The sequence below is a fragment of the Haliotis cracherodii genome, unplaced genomic scaffold (assembly GCF_022045235.1).
Source record: "Haliotis cracherodii isolate W230 unplaced genomic scaffold, xgHalCrac1.p SCAF_4, whole genome shotgun sequence".
Classification (NCBI taxonomy): Eukaryota; Metazoa; Mollusca; class Gastropoda; order Lepetellida; family Haliotidae; genus Haliotis; species Haliotis cracherodii.
This window is the reverse complement of record NW_027266297.1, coordinates 41,149,533-41,172,163: the sequence shown is the minus strand read 5'-3', so window position 1 is coordinate 41,172,163 and position 22,631 is coordinate 41,149,533. Positions and strand designations below refer to the sequence as shown.

Here is a 22,631-nt window from a genome sequence, read left to right as displayed (position 1 = left end):
CTTTATTGAGAGGTTTAGGATCTATGCATAGGCGTAGACGTCCTGAGGGCTTCTTAACGATCAAGAGACTAGATACCCAGTCTGTAGGTGTATCAAATGGAGTAATTACACCACGTTTTTCTAGACGTTCGAGTTCTGTCTTGAGGTCTTGCTTGAGAGCATGTGGAATTCTCCTGAGTGGCTGTTTGACAGGCGTTATACTTGGATCAATTTCTAGCTTTTGAGTTCCTTCAAAAGTTCCAAGTTCATCGCTAAAGATGTCTGGGTAAGTCTTCAGTATGTCCTCTTTTGTAAGACCAGTTGAGGATGTGACTTACTCAGACTGAGGTTTCTCTTCAGAAACTTCATGAATATTTTCGTGGAGCACTTTGATAAAGTTCATTTGTTGAGCAGTGCGGGATCCAATCAGTGGTGTTCTGTCCTCAGCTATCACAACAAAGCCATGATACTTTTTAGAGTTCTTAGGATTGCGTAAATGGAGATTAGCAGTTCCCATTGTAGTAAGCTTGGACCCATTGTACATCTTCAGGTTAACCAACGTATCCTGCATGTCAGTATCCTCTGGGAGATACTTTTTAGAGATAACATTACAGGTAGCCCCGCAATCTACCTGAAATCGTACTGGTTGAGAGTTCACTTCAAGTGTTGTGAAGATTTTTAGTAGGGTATTGTCCTACAACACAGTTTACAGATTCGTCACAGGTATCTAGTCATCAGTTCCTCTGTAGGATCAATATCAGATTCATCACATTGATCATCGACTCTGTGTACTGGGGAAGAATGTTTCTTCTTACTCTTGCACACGGAGGCATAGTGTGAAAATCTACCACAGTTACTGCACTTGACACCATATGCTGGGCAATGCTCTCGTTGAGGTGGGTGACGTTTACCACAATATTTACAGTTCCACATGAGAGTTTTCTGTTGTGAGTCATTTACTGGCTTACTATGTTTACTTTTGTCTGGGGGTTGACGTCTGCATGGAGTTTTAGATTTCTTGTGAACAGCATGGATATCCTCTTGGGCACTTGACATTGCTTTTACTTGAGCCATGGTTGATTCAGTTGCTCTGCATATATCTATACATCTCTTCAAAGTCAGCTTAGGTTCTTGCAATAGTTTTCTACGTGTTGCATTATCTCTCAGACCACACACAATTCGGTCTCTGATCATGATGAGTTCATCATGTATCTTTTTGAAATCACAAGATGCAGCCAATGTTCTGAGAGTGTTTGTGTAGGTATCTACAGATTCACCTTCCATTTGTGATCTTTGATTGAAGATGTATCTTTCATATATGACGTTAGTTTCACCTAGACAGTGCCTTTCCATGAGAGTTAACACTGTATCCATGTTCTCCTTGTCCTTCTCAGACTCATAAGGTAAGCCATTATAGATATCAACAGCTTCTGGACCTATGTAGGTTATGAATGAAGCAAGTCTGTATTTATGGTCATTTGCATCAATTCTGGCCATAACTTCAAAAGAGTCCCATATTTGTCTCCATCTTTTCCAGTTCTTAGCAAGATTTCCCTTTAATTCAAGTCTTGGAGGTGGGGGAATATTGCCTTGAAATGTAGCTTGAGTAACAGGTTGTGCTTGCTCTTCAGCCATAGTGATGTTAAAAGTTGTCAGAATTTTTTCTTCCTAAACGTTCATAAAACTGCTTCAAAATTACTCATTTGCTGTTTAAAAGTTCAAATTGCTATTAACAATGACAAGTGAAATAGTGTCCCTTTTAGGCTTCCATAGAAAAAAAATTCACCAACAACGCTTCAGTAGATTTCATGCAAAATTGAATTATGGCACCACACAGGCTTCCATACTTTTTCAATTTTGTCATATGTAGTTCTTAGAGAGAGTTTTCAAGTGCAAATTATATCACAATCAAGTTGTTGCGTATAATAAACATCAATCTTCAGAATGAAAATTAGTTTCAGCTTTAATTCACTTTGTAGAAAGTTAATTTAGAGTTATGCAATGCAGCGAGTCGAGCAACGCACGTGGGTTTGACACGATCGAGTTTGCCGGTCAAATACATTTAGTTCACTGAAACTCACTTGAGTTGGGAGTAATAAAGTTCATTTAGTGACGAGAGTGAGTTGTCACCACTCCTGACACCATGTTTCGTTATGCGTTTTGTTGTATTCGAGAATGATGGATAACTTAAGGATCACAGGAGGCGTCTGCTTGAGGTTGGTTTTACTCCGGAAGTCGGTACATGACATATTTGGGGACGTGATGCACGAGATGAATATTACATATCGTAACATTTGTCACTTTCGTTTTTGCACGGATCTAATCTAGAAACATTTCAATGGTCCCTTTTATTTCTTGTTCAGGCTGGTTGATCCCCAAATTCCCCCTTTAAATACGCGCATCCAATTCCCATCGTAAGTCGGGAAGGAAGACAGGGGAAAGACCGAATATTATTCCGTCACATTCCAATGTTACATTGTTTTAATTATTTTAGCATATTAAATGCTAAGGCATGGAACACTTTCAAACAAGAAAACGTCAATCCTTGCAAGGTACTGAGCATTATCTAAGAAAATAGCATCCACCATCTTAAAAGCAGGGATCACTTATAAGCTGATAAATCAAATATTTTTAATAAGCTGGTTGCAACTGTGGCTCATACTTTTATGGGTGCATAAATTAATGCAAAGTAATTTACAAATGTGTTTTGTATCTGTGTCTCTTGCGACCCGTGAGGATCCGGGTAGAATACGTCTTCATCACCGTTTACCCGTGAAGATCCGGGGTTTGAATAGGTCTTCAGCAACCCATGCTTGCCGTAAAAGGCGAGTATGCTTGTCGTAAGAGGCGACCAACAGGATCGGGTGGCCAGACTCGCTGACTTGGTTGATGCATGTCATTGATCCCAATTGCGTGGATCGATGCTCATGGTATCAATCACAGGATTGTCTTGTGAAGACTCGATTATTTACAGGCTGCGTCATGTAGCTGGAATATTGCTGAGTGCGGCGTAAAACAACAATCCAACCAACCAAATCGTCCAATGATCAACCGTGATCATGTTTCGTCTGGATGTTGCGTTTAATGTGAGACCAATTGATGCCAAGACGGCCACCCCGGGGAAGACAGATTATAGGAAATGATTGATTCAGATCGGTTGGCGTCCACTCTGAGCGAGTGACGTGCGCTTAACGTAGCTAAGAAGGCAGGGATTTTATTAACGATTTTGAAAAGTGCGGCATTAAACAACAAATAAACAAACGAACTGTGTCTCTTACGAGCAGAGAACTAACCAGAACATTTCTCTTATAGGTCCTTGGCTGCGGAAGGAGACACCTTCAACCTTCATTAGAAGCTATGTTCAGCTGACAAATGAGGAAGTGGCGCAAATCTATGTTAATTCAAGCTTCATCTTCCAAGTGAAAACCTGCCACGATGCCAACTTTTACTTTTGTGACTCCCAGAAGCTCGGAAAGCCTCTTGCAGACACCCTTGTTTTCGGAGGTAATATAAACAAGCACATGTGGATTAACGGATGCGCTCACAAGAGGGCACAAGGAATTGTATCCTGCACGGAGTACAGACCTTTTTGGGTTAGGTTTCAGGGCCATACCATTTCAGTAGGGAAGGGGGAGAGGGTTGGAGCGGGGAAACTCATGACATGCACTAATCCGCATAATCCTCATAACAAGTTAATCAATGTGAGCATTTCAACCTACCTCAACAATACAGGAATATGGTTGTTCAGAAAAAAAACTCTGGTTAAACATGTGTTGCAGTAAGAAAGATTTAGCATGAGATGTTAATTAAATCAAAAATCGAATTGACATCTGTTATTGGCATTTTAACATCATCTAAATGATAGAGATTAGGATGCCAAATCACCATGAAGGTCTAAATATGTTTATCTTAAATAGGAAACTTGACGAAGGAAGGGGATCCTAAAAAATAATCTGATACTGATTGTCAACCGTTTTAATTACCCTTCACTTAACATATATATATTCTTTATGAATAATATACCCGGCACCTAACTGCTAGTTGTAAGAGGGACTCGTGAAGATCTCTGGTAGAATAGGTCTTTGGCGAACTATGCTTGTCGTAAAAGGCGACTAACGGGACCGGGTGGTCAGGCTCGCTGACTTGGTTGATGCATGTCATCGATCCCAATTGCGTGGATCGATGCTCGTGATATTAATAACTGGGTTGTCTGGTCTAGACTCGATTATTTACAGACCGCCGTCATATAGCTGGGATATTGCTGAGTGCGGCGTTAAAGAATAAACAAACAACCAAATTCCATGCAAAAGTTGACTTTTATGCAAGCATCATGCATTTTACTACCCAAGAATGGGTAGAAAAACATGTGCGTCAACGGGATTCCATATGCATTATTTAGCTTCGTGCTGACAACAACCACTCAGAAAAACAACAAAATTACGCAATTATTCAACATTACGAAATACCACGTCTGTCCGAAAATGAGCGTCTGCGAGTCATTGGAATGCTTGAAGCAGGATCGAGTCAACGTGATGTTGCAAGACAATTTAACGTCCACAGAAACACAATTTGGTGTTTATGGCAAAGTTTGCAACAGACGAATGCAGTCAGAGACTATCCTCGCGAAACCAATAATCGACAGTACAACTGGATTCGAACAACGAAATCTACGAAATCGCCAGAAGATGCAGACAGTGTCTTCACCTCAGCCACAGCGATGGGCGGATTCGAGTGTACCGACGTCGAGGTGAACGTTACGTCAATCATTGTGCCATGGAAGAAGATCGGTTCGTGGGCGGCAGCGTTATGGTATGGGATGGGATTACGGCAAGACAGGACCTGTTTGATAGCGGTAGAAGAAAAGCTCAATGGACAGCGCTACCGCGACGAGATCATCAGCCCTGTTGTTCTACCGTTTTGGCGTCGTCATGGCCCAGGCATTACCTTTCAACATGACAACGCCCGGCCTCATTCATATTGCTCGACTTCTTCAGTATTCTCTTCAACAAAACAACGTGTGAATGTCATCCGCTGGCGCCGGCACGCTCTCCTGATCTCTTATCAATCGAGCATATGTGGGATGAGATGGATCGGCGCCTTCGACGTCAACCACGTGTTCCACGGACACTCCAGGAACTTCGAAACATGCTCCAGCAGATATGGACAGATATCCCACAGGACTTTGTGCAACGCCTGGTCAATTCCATGAGAAGAAGTTGTGTTGCTTGCATCGCAACCAGAGGTGGACTACACACGTTATTGATTTGTGAATTGACATTTTGGCATGTTAAATGCAAATTAAACCATTTGAACACTTACAGGAGTCTTTTATCTGTTGCAAACCGAAATTGTTTCAGATTTGTGTTAAAAAAACCCCATAACTTTGCATTTAATCTTATTCAATGTCACGGGGGCACGGGTGGCCCAGTTGTCTAAGGCGCCGCGATTCGCTGTGCAGAGGTGCGTCCCTTGGGCACGCCAGAAACCTATGATCGTGGGTTCGAATCCCGGTTCGCCCCGATTATGTTTCTAGGTTTGTCAGCACCATACCCATGCTCGTGGGTTTCACCAAAGTGGTAAACGTCTGAGACCTGCATCACTTCGGGCTTTCCTCCCACATTAAGCTGACACGCCGTGATATAACCGGAATACTGTTAAAAGCGGCGTTAAACCCAACTCACTCACTCACTCACTATTCAATGTCACAGGAACTTTTGTTGTTCAGTATAGTTGTGTCCCTGGGAGGATATTTTACAGCACACACAGTTTAAGCATAACAAAAAACTAGTTACCACAGGTCAGGTATTTGTACATGTAAATCTATCGTTATGTAATTGATTATTCTTGTTTACACATGAACTGTTTACGCATTTTGAATCATTAATTTGATTTTATGATTACATTCTACTATATGTCACAGTCTTATCCTCTGACAGTTGAGTGTCCACGTATCTCTGTATTGAGGTTTTCAAGGCAAAGGTGCAAACTGTAATGTAATCTTTTATATTATTGTTTCTTCTTGTTGTAGTTGTTGTTGTTCTTGTTGTCGTTCTAATTAGAATTAGTCCGGATAATTATTTTGCGAAAGCTCCATAGGTGTTTAGCCTGGGAGTAATGCTGAAAGGGCTGCAACCTTTTTTGAAATTTGGCTAGAGAAGATAATTCTAGAACAAGAGGTCTTATATCATCCAAACCAGATTCCTGTGTATGCTCATGGAATTCAAAGTTTTTTAGGTTCTTTGACTAACGATAGCGATATGTTCAAGTGTCCCTCCATGTAGGGTTTTAAGCCAAAGGTGCAAAATGTAATGTATTTCTTCATATTATTGCTGCTGTTGTTGTTGTTGTTGTTGTTATAATTATTACTTGAAAATTATTCTGTGCGAGCTCTATAAACTGGGCTAAATGTTGAAAGTCCCCCATCGATTTTAATTGTTTTTAAATCTATCGTGCCAAGCAAAGGGCAGATAACCCCAGTATTAAATTTAAACAATCGTTTGACAAAAACGTCTTCACTACCAAAAGTTTTATCAAATTGGCAATTGGTCACGTGGTTTAGTGGCTGTCTGGGATTGTATTTTGAATGTATTTTAGCCTTTATAGATTCCCTTCAGAACTACCTGTTCCAAAAAGTTGAAATTTTGTATATGTATTGTCTATGTCGATCTTAATAAAGTGTGTGAAAACCATATCTACTTGTCTCATGATGTGGCAGCCATTTTGAATTGACTATATCAACTACACATTTGATTATGACTTCTATGTCAAAGAGTTAGAGATGTCGGACGCTCGACAGGGAGAAGATGGTCTGATTAGTACGACTGTTGTTATGTGTCCATAAGTTAACCCAGAAATCTGTACTTAAAAGAATTTGGCCTGAAGCAAAAAAAAAAAAAAATGATATTCAATTAACAGTTGTGTTGTAAAATTAACTAGGTTTATTAATACAAATTATTGCACATAATTTGCAATGCCAGTACAAGTACAATTGCAATATCAAGCAGTATTAGCAGTACTAATAATATTCACCTGGCAGCAACAGTTGTCAAATTTCCAAAATAGGCCTAGGCTGGATATCCAGGGTGACAAGAATTAACTTCACTTTAAGGTTGGTCTGGATGTAATGTAAGATGTAATGTGAGATGCGAGAGGCACGCTTATGTCCCTTTTCAAAGTCTAAATCCCTTCTGGAATATTTTATACAGTGCTGGATTAGTCCAGCTGTAGTGGAACATTCCAGAAGATTCTAGACTTCCATTGACTACATATGCAAGAAAGCTATATCCGCAAACATCACACAGTTCATAATTTGAATAATGTTAAAATTAGTTGTGCCAAGGCACGACGTTCTCATAAACAAAATCAGCACTAATCTTGGAGAAACTATGCCTCAAAAATTAATTCATGCACATAAGTAGTTGGCGGCAGCGCTACAGGACCAGGGGGAGCGCCTCCAAGATGGCGGCACGTCCGGTTCCGGGAGGCGTGCGCACCTCCAAGAGGGCGGCACATCCGGTTCCGGGGAGGAGGCCATAAGAAGTGCACGTAAAATCCTCCTCTTTCATTTTTTTCTATCTTTAAAAAAAAAAAAGTGGTGGTGGTGGTGGTGGAGGAGGAAGGGAGGGAGGAGGAGGAGGCGGGTTCTTTGTTTTGGTTTGAGGGTAGTCAAAGCAATGGATGAAAGCGTTCTTTCGGGAAGAGATGGCTGGCCCTAAAAAATAGCGTTTTGGAGAAGATGTAGACTACTTCTTCTCCCACATAGGTGCTGTGGTGCAAACGCCCGGATGGCCTGCCACCTGTCTCCTGACAGGACACTTACTAGTGTGGCATAATCGCTTCATGTCAGTGTCCTTCAGGACGGTGTTACAATAGACACACTGGAATGTGCCATCACGTGCCCTTGTGCCATGCGCATAGACGGGCAGGCACCCTTTGCACTTGTTGCATTGCCATGGAGGAATGTGTTCCAAGTTTCAGCTGCAGCCTTTGCACACTGACAAAGGATGCGCAACTGAAACCAGCTCCAAGTCCCAATTTTCTTTGTTAGTTTGCATGATGGTGATGATCTCATAGAATGCAGTGTGTGTGAGTGGTTTCGCTCTTCTTTTATAGGAGGGGCACTAAAACCCTGCTTCCTGATTGGTTCGCCACGCAGCGCCCCGATTGGTTCGTTCCGGTTCCTGGTCTGCACCTCGGTTTTCCAAACTGGACCGACCCTTGTGTTTCTTTTCTATAGGAAATGGATTTTACCATGGGAGAGAAAGCACAACCTCGGTTCGATCAATCAGAGCCCAGCATGTTCCGAGCGCGGCCTCTGATTGGTCCACAACCCAGGCCTCTGACTGGTCAGATTTCGATCCTGTTCTTTTGGGTAGTCATGCTTTTAGGTAGACGGTCGTCTGAATTCTAAAGGTGGACCGTCATGGGCAAACATGAACGTGATGTGGGAATGCCTACGTGATGTACTTTGCAAATCATGGTGTCACGCGTGACGACAGACGTTTATCAATATGATTTTGACGTTGTCACTCGTTCATTCACGCCGAGGTGTTGGCACTCGTGTATGTTTACATGCGTCATAATTACCCCAGATAGCCGCGCCGTAGTCAAGAACAGACCACACCATACTATCGAACAATCTGGAATAGGTGTTCTACGACTGAGGTAACTCTAATATTTTGCATGGTCGCTCTTTGTCAAATAGTGCTAAAGGAATCAGCCAACGCATTCGCATTATCAACTGTTTGACTCTATCACCCACTTACCATTGCGACGTGTAAGCGGACGTCGAACTTCATTCCAATGTCAGTATCAATCTTTATTTACAACGGCCACCAAACTCTGACAATTGACGTTCGAATGTGTCCTGTATCAGCTTCCATCGGATGATGACGGAAAGTCGAATGTCTTCATGTGCTTTTTGGTTCGTTTGTTTTTTGTTGTTTAACGCTGCACTCGACAATATCCCAGCTATATGACGGCGGTCTGTAAATAATCGAGTCTTCACCAGACAATCCAGTGATTGACATCATGAGGATCGATCCACGCATTTATGATACGATGACATGCATCAACCAAGTCAGCGAGCCTGACCACCTGATCCCGTTAGTCGCCTCTTACGACAGGCGTAGTCGCCTTTTATTTGTATTTTTGTTTATTAGTAAATATAAAACGTCAACGACACAAGATAACCAGTCTCGACTTTCCGCCGAAACGGATTCCAATGGACCTATAAATAGTGGTGAAAATAATATGAATGGATCACTGAAAATCAGTGATGACACTACCGCAGACCATGAATTTTATTTGTTGAACATGGCACAGAGCATTCAATATCGGTGGGATTCTTAAAACTGAATATATTGCGGTAAACATGGTCTCTGTCTGCGGTTTGTTTCTTTGTATGTTTGCTTGTTGGTTTGTTATTTAACGCCGCACTCCAGCAGACTCCATATTCCAGCTATATGAAGGCGGCCTGTAAATAAGCGAGTGAGTGGACCAGACAATCCCGTGATTGACATCATGGGATACGATGACCACCAGATCCCGTTAGTCGATTCTTACGACAAGCATAGTCGCCTTTTACGGCAAGAATGGGTTGTGAAGACCTATTCTACCCCGGATCTTTACGGGTCCTCTACCAGCAGGTAGCACCCGCCACTTTACGTTTTAAGTTGGGAGAAACGTACTTTGCGTTACATGCCTTAAAATTTACTGTAACCTTCCTTCACAATTCATAAAAAAATACATCAATGCCAAAAGGATTTAACTTGTTAAGTAATTAAGTTACATATGTAGGCAAAGAGCATTCAATAACGGTGGGATTGCTTAAACTGAATATATTGCCGTAAACACAATAAAAATCACATCCAGTCAGATTCTAGCGAAATTTCAAAATTGACTTTCTTGCATTGCACCGGTCGTTTGTTTTTACTGATACGTCATCGCCTTTACCCAAGAAACAATTGAAAGGGAAATGTGAAGCTTCCCAAAAGATTATTTCGAAAAAAGAAATACCGTCCAAAACATTGCATTTTTCTCCATGCGGAACATACAAATCGGATAAGATTCGGATTGAGAATCGGGACGAATTCTGCTGGAAACGGCTGAATCGGGACGCTTCCTGAACAATTTCTGATTGTTTGTGAATTTCCCGCCACGAATCACGAATCACAGGATCTACGAGTAGATCATAGATCAGACTTTTGGCAAATTTTAAGCCGGAATGGTCCTATCAAGGACGGCTGTAGAAATCCTGAATGTATGACTGAACCCTAAGAGAAATGAGACCTTGGTTCATACATCTATGATTCACCAGAGGAGCAACGACCAGAATGTCGTTAAGGCGACGGTGAATGATCAAGATGAAGATGTTTTATTCTACTAAAGGCCTCCGGCCCATATACAAACTAAGAGTACAAAGAGATAATATCAGTGACTACAACACAGCTATAGGGATGGGATGCATACAATACATCTGAGCAGATAATGTTACAAAGTGGGTGTACACAATTATAGTACGAAGTGACGTCACGATACTATAAAAATTCTTGCGCCGACAAAGTGCATGGTAAACAAATAGGGCTTACCTAAAAAATGTTTTTCCATCATTAGAGATTAAGAAAGATTTACATGAATACAAATTTGGTAAACGCAGGTATTTCTGTGAGATATACATGTATGATATCCTTAGTATAAATAATACAAACAAACAGTATATGACATTCGTCCTCGATACAATTTTGGTTGAAAGGACAAAATCTCATTGGCTTCGGTATAGAAAGCTGTTGTCAAATGTTAAACATTATTTCAGACAATCCGAGACGAAATCTTCAACATGTAATGCGCAGATATTAGCATGTTGGCAACAGCAGTTTGGGTGAGACCCCCCTGTACCATTCCAACAATCTGAGCAACCTCAGTTGGCGTTAAGTGACGCTTAGCCATGTCTAAAGTGTTAATATCGACAAATTGCCCTTGCTGGCAGTTTTTAAGCAATCGGGGTGCATGGGTGAAATGTGTAAAACATGCATGTCGTGCATTTTGCATGTGTGTTTTGAGGGTGGTTGTGTTCAGGCGATGTTATCAGTGTTATCAGGAAAATCTACATGGAAAAGGCTTTAAGTCGGGTATTCGTAGGTAATTCTCCTGCCTGAATTTGTTCTCAATGGATGGCATTCAACACTGATGAGAATGTTGCACGGAAAATAATACTTGTTGCTTAACTTTTTGTGAGGAGTATATAACGAATGGTTGATGCCCATGTTTAGTACCCAAGATTGTCCAGATTTAGTAGCATTTTGAAGAAGTATAGTCATCCCTTCACAGAAGGGCAGGGTAAATTTGTGTACAGGCGGCATTTCATTCATCTTCCCGAGGCAAGTGAGTTAACTGACTATAAGAGTCCAGTGTCCACCCTTGCCGAACTAGGCTGGTATTATGGAGTTAAATTTTGGCTGGACTAACGAGTCTATGCATAGTCCAATCAAAATCACGCAACGAAATCGAAATCCGGTTCGTAAACCGTCGTGCAGTTTTCGGTCAATTGCAGGATTTACAAAGCATGTGCACCGCCAACTCTTTGTCATTTATACTAGTAGTCAAGGTGCTTGCGTGATGTGATGCACTTCCCTATGTAATACTCGTTTTATCACAACATAGATCTTGATTATCGATCAAATCGTCTTGACTGGGCGCCGCCATTTTGTTTGAAGTGAAAGGAGAGGTGGAATCTGATTGGTCCACAGGAGAGTCATAGAAGGAACATAACTCACAATAGCCACTGGTGGCGCTGCGATCGAGTCCAGGAATTCCAGCACAGCTCGGCAAGGGTGGAAACTGGACTTTTGTAGACAGTTAACTCTCTTGCCCCGGGAATATTCATTTTAACATATTCATTTTGGCTTTGGTCAGAGACGTTACCAGTTCGATGAAACCCACGAGCGCGGTTTTGGTGCTCACAAACTTTGAAACAAAATCACGAGCGAACCGGGATTCGAAAACAGGATTGAAAATGTCTGGTGCATCTGAAGGACACAATTCTGCTCAGCGCATATTGTGGCGCGTTAGACGACTGGGCCATCCTTGTCCATGGGATGCCATTCGAAATAGGAGCGATAGGTTAGCCTCGTGGTCAAAACGTTCGCTCGTGACGGTGCAGGCCTGGGTTCGATTCCCAAATGGATATGTGGCAGACACAAGTATTAACATACAGTTTTGTTGTATATATGTTTTATCTATTTGAGGTCCTTTAGGTTTGTATGTTATTTTAAGTTGTTAGGAAAGTAGGTTCTTAATTCAATATATATTATGGGCTTCTGGATTAGTTTACTTAGAATGTAGAGGGTGGTTGGGTTGGTCTATGTTTGTGTCATTGTTTCTCCTCTTTGTTCTAACCCAAGCCTTGTTTTCATTGGCTTGTTCAAACTGTGCACTTTTCATCCATCTTGCACTTGACAATACACCAATTCAGAAGTCAGTCAACAATTTGGACTCGGACAGATCTGGGATAAATAATTCGATAATTAAGGTTAGTAATCTATAAAATTGCTAGCTAATATCTATGTATTTGTATAATAATATAACTTATGTTATCTAAGTTATGTGGAATGTAATTTCAGTATTATTAACATGCTTATCTTTGGTATGGTGATTGTGTCACCATATTACTAAGTTAATAATTAAATAAGGCTAAGTAAACACTATAAATGCTTTTCATCCTTCTTCTTCCTGTGTGTGAATGTTTGAGTGAATGCGTTGATTTTTATCATTGTGTAAATACTGAATTTGTATGCAATGTCAATCATTGTATGGTAGTTAGTAGTTAGTTATATTTCCTAAATTGTATTCTGTATGTTACATTTATTCATAGTTGATTCTGTAATTAGGAGCGTGCTGACAGCTACAAAGCTACCACGCAAGGCGGCTGCCTGGAGAGGACACACACCCCAGTGTCACCCACAGGGTACGCATAATTTACCTGTTTGTTCTGTCATGAAGTATATCTTGTAAATAGTGTATCATATCAAATGTATGATCAGGTAATGAATTAATATAGTAGTTTCAACAAAGTGGTAATTGTATTTGTAATGTTCATTGTATGTTAGAACCGTGGACCATCTATATATTGTAATCTTATCAGTAATGTCGGGATCGAGTTATCGCCCTTGATCAATCGTTTGTTTACTTCAGGGTAAGGTAATGATTTTTGCCAAGCCATGTGATCTGCCAAGCCATGTGATTCCCTTCACTTTCACGGTATCTGTGACTGACATCTGTGTAGTGACATTTGTGGATACAACTTTGTGTATTTTGTTTCCTATGTAGTAAATGTAACTTTACGTTATTCTCGTACACGTAGCATATTTCTCATATCTGGTAATTTGTAAATTACTTCCCTTTGCCATCAATCATGTAATATATTTTACTTCATAGTATCTATTTGTCTTTGCCGGCTTAAGTTTTTCATTATTGTACATATATTTCAATTATCTGCATTTGTGTAAGGTTTTCGTAATTGTAATTACATTCAACCTTTCTCTACATTTGTAATTAAAGATATTTATCTGGCCAGTAAACCTTGTTATATAGCATTTCGCAACTTGTGAAAACATTTTTTCGGTGATCACCAAGTTTGTATACTTTGGTATTGTGTACATTTGTTTACGGCATGTATCCTTAGTTTAGTTTAGTTTAGTTTAGTTTAGTTTAGTTTAGTTTAGCTTAGCTTAGCTTAGCTTAGCTTAGCTTAGCTTAGCTTAGTTTAGTTTAGAAGAAGTGATGGATCTTAAAGCCATGATGAGGGATATCAAGACAGAGCTAGCTGACCTAAAGGAGCAACGTCAACATTCAGCTCAAGTATTTCTTCAACAGCCTCATCAACCATCACCAGCCTCCCAAGGTACTCCTCAGACTTCCTGGAGGAGGAACAGCAAACATTATGGGAAACGGAATGGACCATCACATCAGACAAGCTCGTTCCAGTCCCAGATGCCATCTGTTATGCCTCAGCAACAGCCTTCTTACAGTCAGCCCGCGCCTCCAAGGCCACAAGCGCCATATATGCCCCAGCATATTCCACCACCACAACCACCTCAAGTTCATGGGTATGGATTGCAGCCAGAACCACAGGAACCCATCTATTGTTACCGCTGTGGATACCCTGGACATATTGCAGTTGGGTGTAGAGTGAGACTGGACCATCTTCGACGCCCTTTAAACTTGGCCAGGCCTATGGGAGGGGGCAACCATTAGGCTTTATTGGGCGCCCCAAATATAAAGAGATTCCAGACGGACTAGTAGGAGATGCCACAGAAGTTGAGATCAGCATTGAAGGATTTCCTGTTCGTGCTCTGTTGGACACTGGTGCTACAGTCTCTATCATATCTGAGACCTTTTACAAGAATCATTTACAGACTTTGCCCTTGGAACCAATCAGTGATATCTTGGATATTGAGTGTGCCGGAGGGGAACAGCTTCCATATCTTGGATATGTGAGTGTAAGACTCAATATCATTGGTGGAGGAATAAGCAAAACTTCGGATTCGTGCCTCATGTTAATTGTTCCTGAAACAAGATACAATGCCAAGGTACCTGCTTTGCTTGGAACTAATGTGTTGCAGCATTTCTTGAATGAATGTAAGCTACAACACGGAGCACGTTTTCTTCAGAAGGCCAATCTCCACACTCCTTGGTACTTAGTCTACAGGACTTTAGCATTACGGGATAAAGAACTAGAGCGACGAGGACACTGCCTTGGATTTGTTCGCAGCACAGAGAACAAGAACCTCATCATTCCACCCAACACCAACATGGTTATCAAAGGACAAGTAACCAAGGGGTTCAATTCACCAGTCATATGTGCTTTACTCCAACCTACCAGCTTTACTTCATTACCACGGGATTTGGACATAGCGCCTACGCTTATATCTTACAACTATGACAGTCGGAACCCAGTGGACGTGCACATCTCCAACATTACAACTAGAACAGTAGTCGTCCCTCCTAGAGCTCTGTTGTGTGAGATTCAGCCTGTATCTATTCCGGAGCTACCAACTGGAGAACAAGGAGACCCAGATGACATCATCAACCAAGTCGATGTTGATGACACTGACCTGACAAGGGAAGAGATACAGATGGGACTTGACATCATCATGAAGTTCACAGACATCTTCTCCAAACATGATGATGACATTGGATGTAGCAACATGGTGCATCATCGGATAGACATTGTTGATGAAGTTCCCTTCAAACAGAGACATCGCCGAATACCACCTGCAATGTATGATGAAGTTCGGAACCATCTTCAAACACTACTCTCAGCTGAAGTAATCAGGAAGTCACACAGTCCTTGGGCATCCAATATTGTACTTGCCAGAAGGAAAGATGGGCGTCTCAGGATGTGTGCAGATTTTCGCCAGCTTAATGACCGAACCATTAAAGATTCCTACGCTCTGCCGAGGATTGAAGACTTACTGGATTGTTTGGGTGGAAACAAGTTCTTCTCAGTCCTTGACATGAAAAGTGGTTATCACCAGGTGGAGATCGAGGAAGCTCATAAAGAAAGAACTGCCTTCACTGTAGGACCTCTAGGATTCTACGAGTACAATCGTATGCCATTTGGACTTACCAACGCCCCAGCCACTTACCAGCGTCTCATGGAACGATGCCTTGAAGGCCTACACCTTAACATCTGTTTGATCTATCTCGATGATTTGATCATATTCTCTAACACGTATGAAGAACATGTTGAACGACTCAAACAAGTTTTCCAGCGGATACAAGAATGTGGGCTCAAACTAGCCACCAAGAAGTGCAAGTTCTTCAAAAGAAAAGTTCGATATGTGGGGTACATTGTTTCAGAACATGGAATTGAAGCTGACCCTGAGAAAATTGACAAAGTGCAACATTGGCCAACTCCTTCCAGCCCGGAACAAGTCAGGAAATTTCTAGGATTTGCTGGCTATTACAGAAAATTCATCAAAGATTTTGCCAAAATTGCCAAACCACTTTCAGAGTTAATGCCAAAGTCAGCTTCAAAGAAGTCAAAGCAACCCAAGGACGTTAACTGGATGTGGGGGGAAGCGCAACAGAGTGCTTTCAACGAACTAAAGCTGCGACTCTCCATGCCACCAATTCTGGGATATGCTGACTGTACCAAGCCCTTTGAATTACATACAGATGCCAGTGGTCATGGACTAGGTGCAGTACTCTACCAGGTGCAGGACGGACAGCCACGAGTAATAGCTTATGCAAGTAGAGGACTCAGTCGTTCTGAGAGAAATTATTCAGCACACAAGCTGGAGTTTTTGTGTCTGAAATGGTCTATCACAGAGAAGTTTCATGACTACTTGTGGGGTCATGACTTTGTGGTTATCACCGACAACAATCCATTGATGTATGTGCTGACAAGTGCTCGATTAGACGCCACGGGTCATAGATGGCTTGCTGCTCTCTCCAGCTATAATTTCAGCATTAAGTACCGCCCAGGGAAATCCAACAGTGATGCTGATGCTCTGTCCAGGTTACCAGTCAAGGAAGACCCTGATGACATGGATGAGATTGCGAAAGATTATGTCAGAGCTATTTGTCATTCTACCCATGTGACGAATCTTGTGGAAAGTTTGTGCCTCTCTGCAGATGTGGTTGAAGATGAAGACCTTGACTTAACTGAGGACAGATGTGAACAGAATGCCAGAGACTGGAGACGATCACAGGCTAAGGATCAAGCCCTTGTAGAAATTATCAAACACTTGAGGAATGGAGCAAGACCAGACCGGATGAACTACCTGACGGATCCTGAAATGACATCATTGATGAAGAACTACAGTCAGTTCAAACTCAAGCGAGGAGTTCTATACAGAGTCGCCAGTGTTAATGGCGTAGACCGGGAACAGCTAGTTCTACCCTCTCGATTAAGAACTGCGGCAATGAGGAGCCTCCATGACAATGTCGGACACCCTGGAAGAGACAGGACTGTATCACTTCTACAGGACAGATTCTACTGGCCAGGGATAACACGTGACGTGGAGACCCACCTAAAACATTGTGAGCGTTGTCTAAGGAGAAAAACTGCAACCAACATCAAAGCTCCCTTAATCAGCATCAAGACTTCCGAGCCACTAGAGCTTGTATGCATGGACTTCCTTTCCCTAGAACCTTCTAAAGGAGGAATAGAACATGTCTTGGTTGTGACAGATCACTTCACTCGCTACGCCCAAGCCTACCCAACCAAGAACATGTCCGCAAAAACAACAGCAGAAGCCTTTTTCAGCAATTTTGTGATCCATTATGGTCTTCCAAAAAGAATCCATTCTGATCAAGGAGCCAATTTTACAGGGAAGGTGATGCAGGAACTGTGCCAGCTTCTGAAGATAGAAAAGTCCCGGACAACGCCATACCATCCAATGGGCAATGGGATGACAGAACGGTTCAACCGTACTCTTTGTAACATGCTTGGTACTTTGGAACCAAATGAAAAGAAGAACTGGAAGGCACATGTAGGTCCACTCGTCCATGCCTACAACTGTACCCGCCATGAGTCAACATCTGTAGCTCCCTTTTTCTTGATGTTTGGAAGACATCCAAGACTTCCAGTTGACCTTGTTTTTGGATTGGACCTGGAAATTCAGGAAAGCAAGTCCATAACAGAGTACACCAAATCCTTGAAGGACCGTTTGAGGCAAGCCTATGACATAGCTTCAACAGCATCTCAGAAATCTCAGGCCAAGCAGAAGACTTACTATGACCAGAGGGCTAGAGCTTCAATGTTGGAACCAGGAGATCGAGTCCTTGTAAAGATTGTGGCCTTTGATGGAAGACATAAATTAGCTGACAGATGGGAGGAAGATGTATATGTTGTGCTGCGCCATCCCAATCCATCGATACCTGTCTTTGAGGTTGGAAAGGAGAATGGAGAGGGAAGAAATAGAGTGCTACATCGTAACCTCTTGCTGCCAGTTAGTTCTTTGCCAGTCAAAATGCCACCAGCCATTAAACCCAGACGACGACAAGTACCAATACCTGTGCCTAAGCCGAGGAAGAACACGGCTGTGGAAACAAGCGATGATCTGTCTGATGAAGAATCAGCAATTAGCTATACTCGTTCTTCAGAACCTTCAGTTCCTACTGAGATCACAGTGGAAAGGCCAACTGAAGGAGAGTCAGAAGAAGCTTTAGAAGGAGATGAGATTCCTACTGAAGAAGGGAGGGAAGAAGAAGAGCCAACTGATGATACTGTTCACCAGAACGAGCAAGATGAAGACAGATCTGAGACTGGGGCCACAGGTAGTGAGGATGACAGAGAAGAACAAACCAATTTGCAGCCAGAAGATGCTTCTCAGCCACGGCGGTCAACCAGGACCAGGTCACAGCCCAGCTGGATGAGAAGTGGAGAATATGTTCTTTCTGCCATAAGTGATCCTGGAAATCCAGAATGGCTTGCCAGAGCCAACTATCTCAATTCTCTGCTAGCAGATGATAGATTCCGGGATCAGCGACACCGAGTGGCTGATACTCTTCTCGATCTTGTTAGCGGCAAGGTCAAATGATGAGACATCATTTTCCTGTGGGGGGAAGTATGTGGCAGACACAAGTATTAACATACAGTTTTGTTGTATATATGTTTTATCTATTTGAGGTCCTTTAGGTTTGTATGTTATTTTAAGTTGTTAGGAAAGTAGGTTCTTAATTCAATATATATTATGGGCTTCTGGATTAGTTTACTTAGAATGTAGAGGGTGGTTGGGTTGGTCTATGTTTGTGTCATTGTTTCTCCTCTTTGTTCTAACCCAAGCCTTGTTTTCATTGGCTTGTTCAAACTGTGCACTTTTCATCCATCTTGCACTTGACAATACACCAATTCAGAAGTCAGTCAACAATTTGGACTCGGACAGATCTGGGATAAATAATTCGATAATTAAGGTTAGTAATCTATAAAATTGCTAGCTAATATCTATGTATTTGTATAATAATATAACTTATGTTATCTAAGTTATGTGGAATGTAATTTCAGTATTATTAACATGCTTATCTTTGGTATGGTGATTGTGTCACCATATTACTAAGTTAATAATTAAATAAGGCTAAGTAAACACTATAAATGCTTTTCATCCTTCTTCTTCCTGTGTGTGAATGTTTGAGTGAATGCGTTGATTTTTATCATTGTGTAAATACTGAATTTGTATGCAATGTCAATCATTGTATGGTAGTTAGTAGTTAGTTATATTTCCTAAATTGTATTCTGTATGTTACATTTATTCATAGTTGATTCTGTAATTAGGAGCGTGCTGACAGCTACAAAGCTACCACGCAAGGCGGCTGCCTGGAGAGGACACACACCCCAGTGTCACCCACAGGGTACGCATAATTTACCTGTTTGTTCTGTCATGAAGTATATCTTGTAAATAGTGTATCATATCAAATGTATGATCAGGTAATGAATTAATATAGTAGTTTCAACAAAGTGGTAATTGTATTTGTAATGTTCATTGTATGTTAGAACCGTGGACCATCTATATATTGTAATCTTATCAGTAATGTCGGGATCGAGTTATCGCCCTTGATCAATCGTTTGTTTACTTCAGGGTAAGGTAATGATTTTATATATCATTGATTATTAAGTTCATGTTGATGTAATGAATATAGACTATGTTTATATTAAATGAAAGGTCGCTTTGTATTGTATTAATATATGTGTGTATGAAACCTGTGTACTACTGTTTTTTTATAATCTTATTCTTTGTACATTACAGGGTGTCATTGTTATCTACTAATAAGGCAATAAAGACTCACACCCGTAGCCTGTGTTGGACCTTGTATTTGCCATCACAAAACCCGGTTACAGATACAATGTGTGGACCCCATTTCTGGTGTCCCCCACCGAAATATTGCTCGAATATTGCTAAAAGCGGCGTAAAGTCCAACTCCCTCACTCTAAATAACTGATGAAGAGACTCAGTGCAGTGTTTGAAAGTACAGAAAGCGCTCGTAAAAGAAATCTCCTGCTCTCACCTCCGCTCCAGGCACACGGGACTAATGTATGGGATGTGTGAGTCTTGTTCTGCTGCAGCAGCCGCCTGAAGAGGAGTGCGTGACCATGCTCTCAGCGTTTCAGATCGAGGACCATCCGTTTTGTTGCTGTTTTGGGGGGATGAGACTCAAGTATTTACATGAATAACACATGATAGTGTTGGCAAAAAACACAGTGACGCATGACACGACAAGCGCGTTAGTGAAACCAGGTGTCAGACCAGGGTTAAATAATCGGAGAAATCTGGGATTCGAACCCTCTATCAACTGACCCAAGCAGAATACATCATTTTTGGTATACACAGCCACACATTTCATTTCTTTCGACGCAGCCGCTGACGCATCTTCTATTATCCTGCTCATGGGCGGATACAGAGGGCGCACCCCCTCCCCCTTTTTATTTCGAAAAAAAAGCATTATTTCTGTATAAATTACCACCAAAGACAATAAATAGATCTTACTTGCGCACCCCCCTTTAAAAAAAAGCTGTATCCGCCTCTGCTGCTGCAGAAATAATCGCTGTCAATGCCAAACCGGAAGTAAGTTAGGTAGCAACAATCATTTTCTCTCTGGAGAGTAAGTAAAAACAGTGATTTCACCAGAGCGCATGAAGCATGATTTAGGCAGGTTTTAAGCCCTTTGAATTAATGATTTAAACTAAGTCGAACCTATTTTTGTTACACTATTTATATTAGGATTTATAATATGTTCGGAAGTTCTATTCCCAGAACTTTAAACTTATTTTTTCACATTTTCATAAACATGATATAGGTCCAGTATTTCAGTAAGTAGCAGAACGTGTCTCATTACGAAACTCCACTCCACCGCCAGATTCTGGAAATGCTTGCTACAGATCTAGGTCCTGTAAACGCAGATGAGACACGTACATCATTGCAACGACTTATGTTAGCGGACAAAGGAGGAACCAGGCCATCGGTTGTTGAGTGAGTGAGAGAGTTGGGTTTAACGCCGTTTTTAACAGTACTCCAGTTATATCGTGTCAGCTTAATGTGGGAGGAAAGCCCGAAGTGAGGCAGGTCTCGGTCGTTTACCACTTCGGTGAACATGGCTTGTTGAACGCCTGATGTTATCATGATGTTGTCATACGTTTCATCGTTCGCCTGTCGACCATTAGCGCTAGGTGTAACACTCAGGGCAACGTCATCCATGTCCTGGCGTTCCACGTGTGACGACGTAACGTCAACATCAACACATCTGATACATTACCTAATCAGACTGCTTCATCAGACGTGTCCGCATACATACATCAGGTATCAGGGCCTAAGGTGGTCACGCTTTATTTGGTGAAGGTCATCCCTCTGGATCATTTATGACGTTAACAGACGTTACATGACGTTAACGCATCAGGTTTCTAAATGAAGTTCCAGTACTGAAAACGTAAATTAACACAACTTGGTCTGAACCTCGTGTTGTGTCAATGATGCCAATACAATATATTCCGTGAAAACTCTTGTGACATTTTGTATTTTTAATAGTGTAGGAGTTCAATAAATCAATTTGAAATTCTGTTTACAAATACTCATCGTCTATAAATAATGCACACGGAGATACCGATAACAGTAACTGCAACTTTCATATTTGAAATTACTGCATGTTCCATAGACTAACATCTAGTCTCTGAAATGAACATATCGTACAGAAAAAACAGTTGTTCGGTTATCTTAATAAAAATATAATAAAAAGGAGCCAAGTGACTCTCTAGATCTAGATTTGCCAAACATTATAGACAAAATACTGAAGTATTGAATTTTCGTCTCTATCACCACCAACACTATCATTTATTTATTTATTTATTTATTTATTCATTTATTCGTTTATTTATTCATTTATTTATTTATTTAATTATTTTTTATTTATTTTTTTATTTTTTTATTTATTTATCTTTCGTAAGAAATCTAGTAGCGTGAGACATATATTAAGTTTTGAAATAAACAGGTATCTGAAAACATCACCGCCAGAGTACATTTTTTATTTATTTTTTTATTTATTTTTTATTTGTTTATTTATTTATCTATCTTTCATAAGAAATCTAGTAGCGTGAGACATATATTAAGTTTTGAAATAAACAGGTATCTGAAAACATCACCGCCAGAGTACATTGCAGATAAGTCACAGCGCTGTATTACATTCTCCTCCCACTCGTAACCAAATCATGTGTGTGTCTGTGATAAAAAGGGATCTTTGACCCAGTCAAGAAATGTTATCACAACAATCGTACGCAATAGCCCACCATGGCGCCCCGCAGTGGCGTTCGAGATTAACTCATCAAATAGGATAGGCCGCATAAACATAATATTCTCTCAACTTCTGTATATCAGGGTGTTTAAGTGTAGTTGGGAATTTAATTTGGAGTGTTTCTGGAAAATATAAAAAATGGAATAAATATGAAATCCACCTGACTACACTTATTAATAAAGGTGATGGTAAACAAGATATTGTAATAATCTTGGGTGTCAAGACGTGTAAGATAATATGGCATTTTCAAAAGACATATACCGGTAGGAAGAAAAGATGTACGAGTCTAATGTAACCATAAGACGACCAGATGCAGATTAGTTCGTAAGACAAAGTCAATGGGAGCAATGTGAATTACTGATACAAAT

General features: G+C 41.0%; 2 protein-coding genes across 2 annotated transcripts; one reads left to right on the top strand and one right to left on the bottom strand.

Annotated features, from left to right (window-relative positions):
* Nucleotides 1-696: 696 nt before the first annotated feature.
* Nucleotides 697-1,614, bottom strand: LOC139479420 (uncharacterized). The gene has a single exon (XM_071262272.1). The coding sequence runs from the start codon at nucleotides 1,612-1,614 to the stop codon at nucleotides 697-699; it is 918 nt and encodes a 305-aa protein (XP_071118373.1).
* Nucleotides 1,615-17,546: 15,932 nt separating this feature from the next.
* Nucleotides 17,547-18,638, top strand: LOC139480305 (uncharacterized). Its single transcript, XM_071263361.1, has one exon. The coding sequence runs from the start codon at nucleotides 17,547-17,549 to the stop codon at nucleotides 18,525-18,527; it is 981 nt and encodes a 326-aa protein (XP_071119462.1). The 3' UTR covers nucleotides 18,528-18,638.
* The last annotated feature ends 3,993 nt before the right edge of the window (nucleotides 18,639-22,631 follow it).

What these genes read in the sequence shown, in the direction of transcription:
- LOC139479420 (XM_071262272.1), bottom strand. Translation starts at nt 1,614, where the DNA reads ATGGCTGAAGAGCAAGCACAACCTGTTACTCAAGCTACATTTCAAGGC.
- LOC139480305 (XM_071263361.1), top strand. Translation starts at nt 17,547, where the DNA reads ATGTTTGGAAGACATCCAAGACTTCCAGTTGACCTTGTTTTTGGATTG.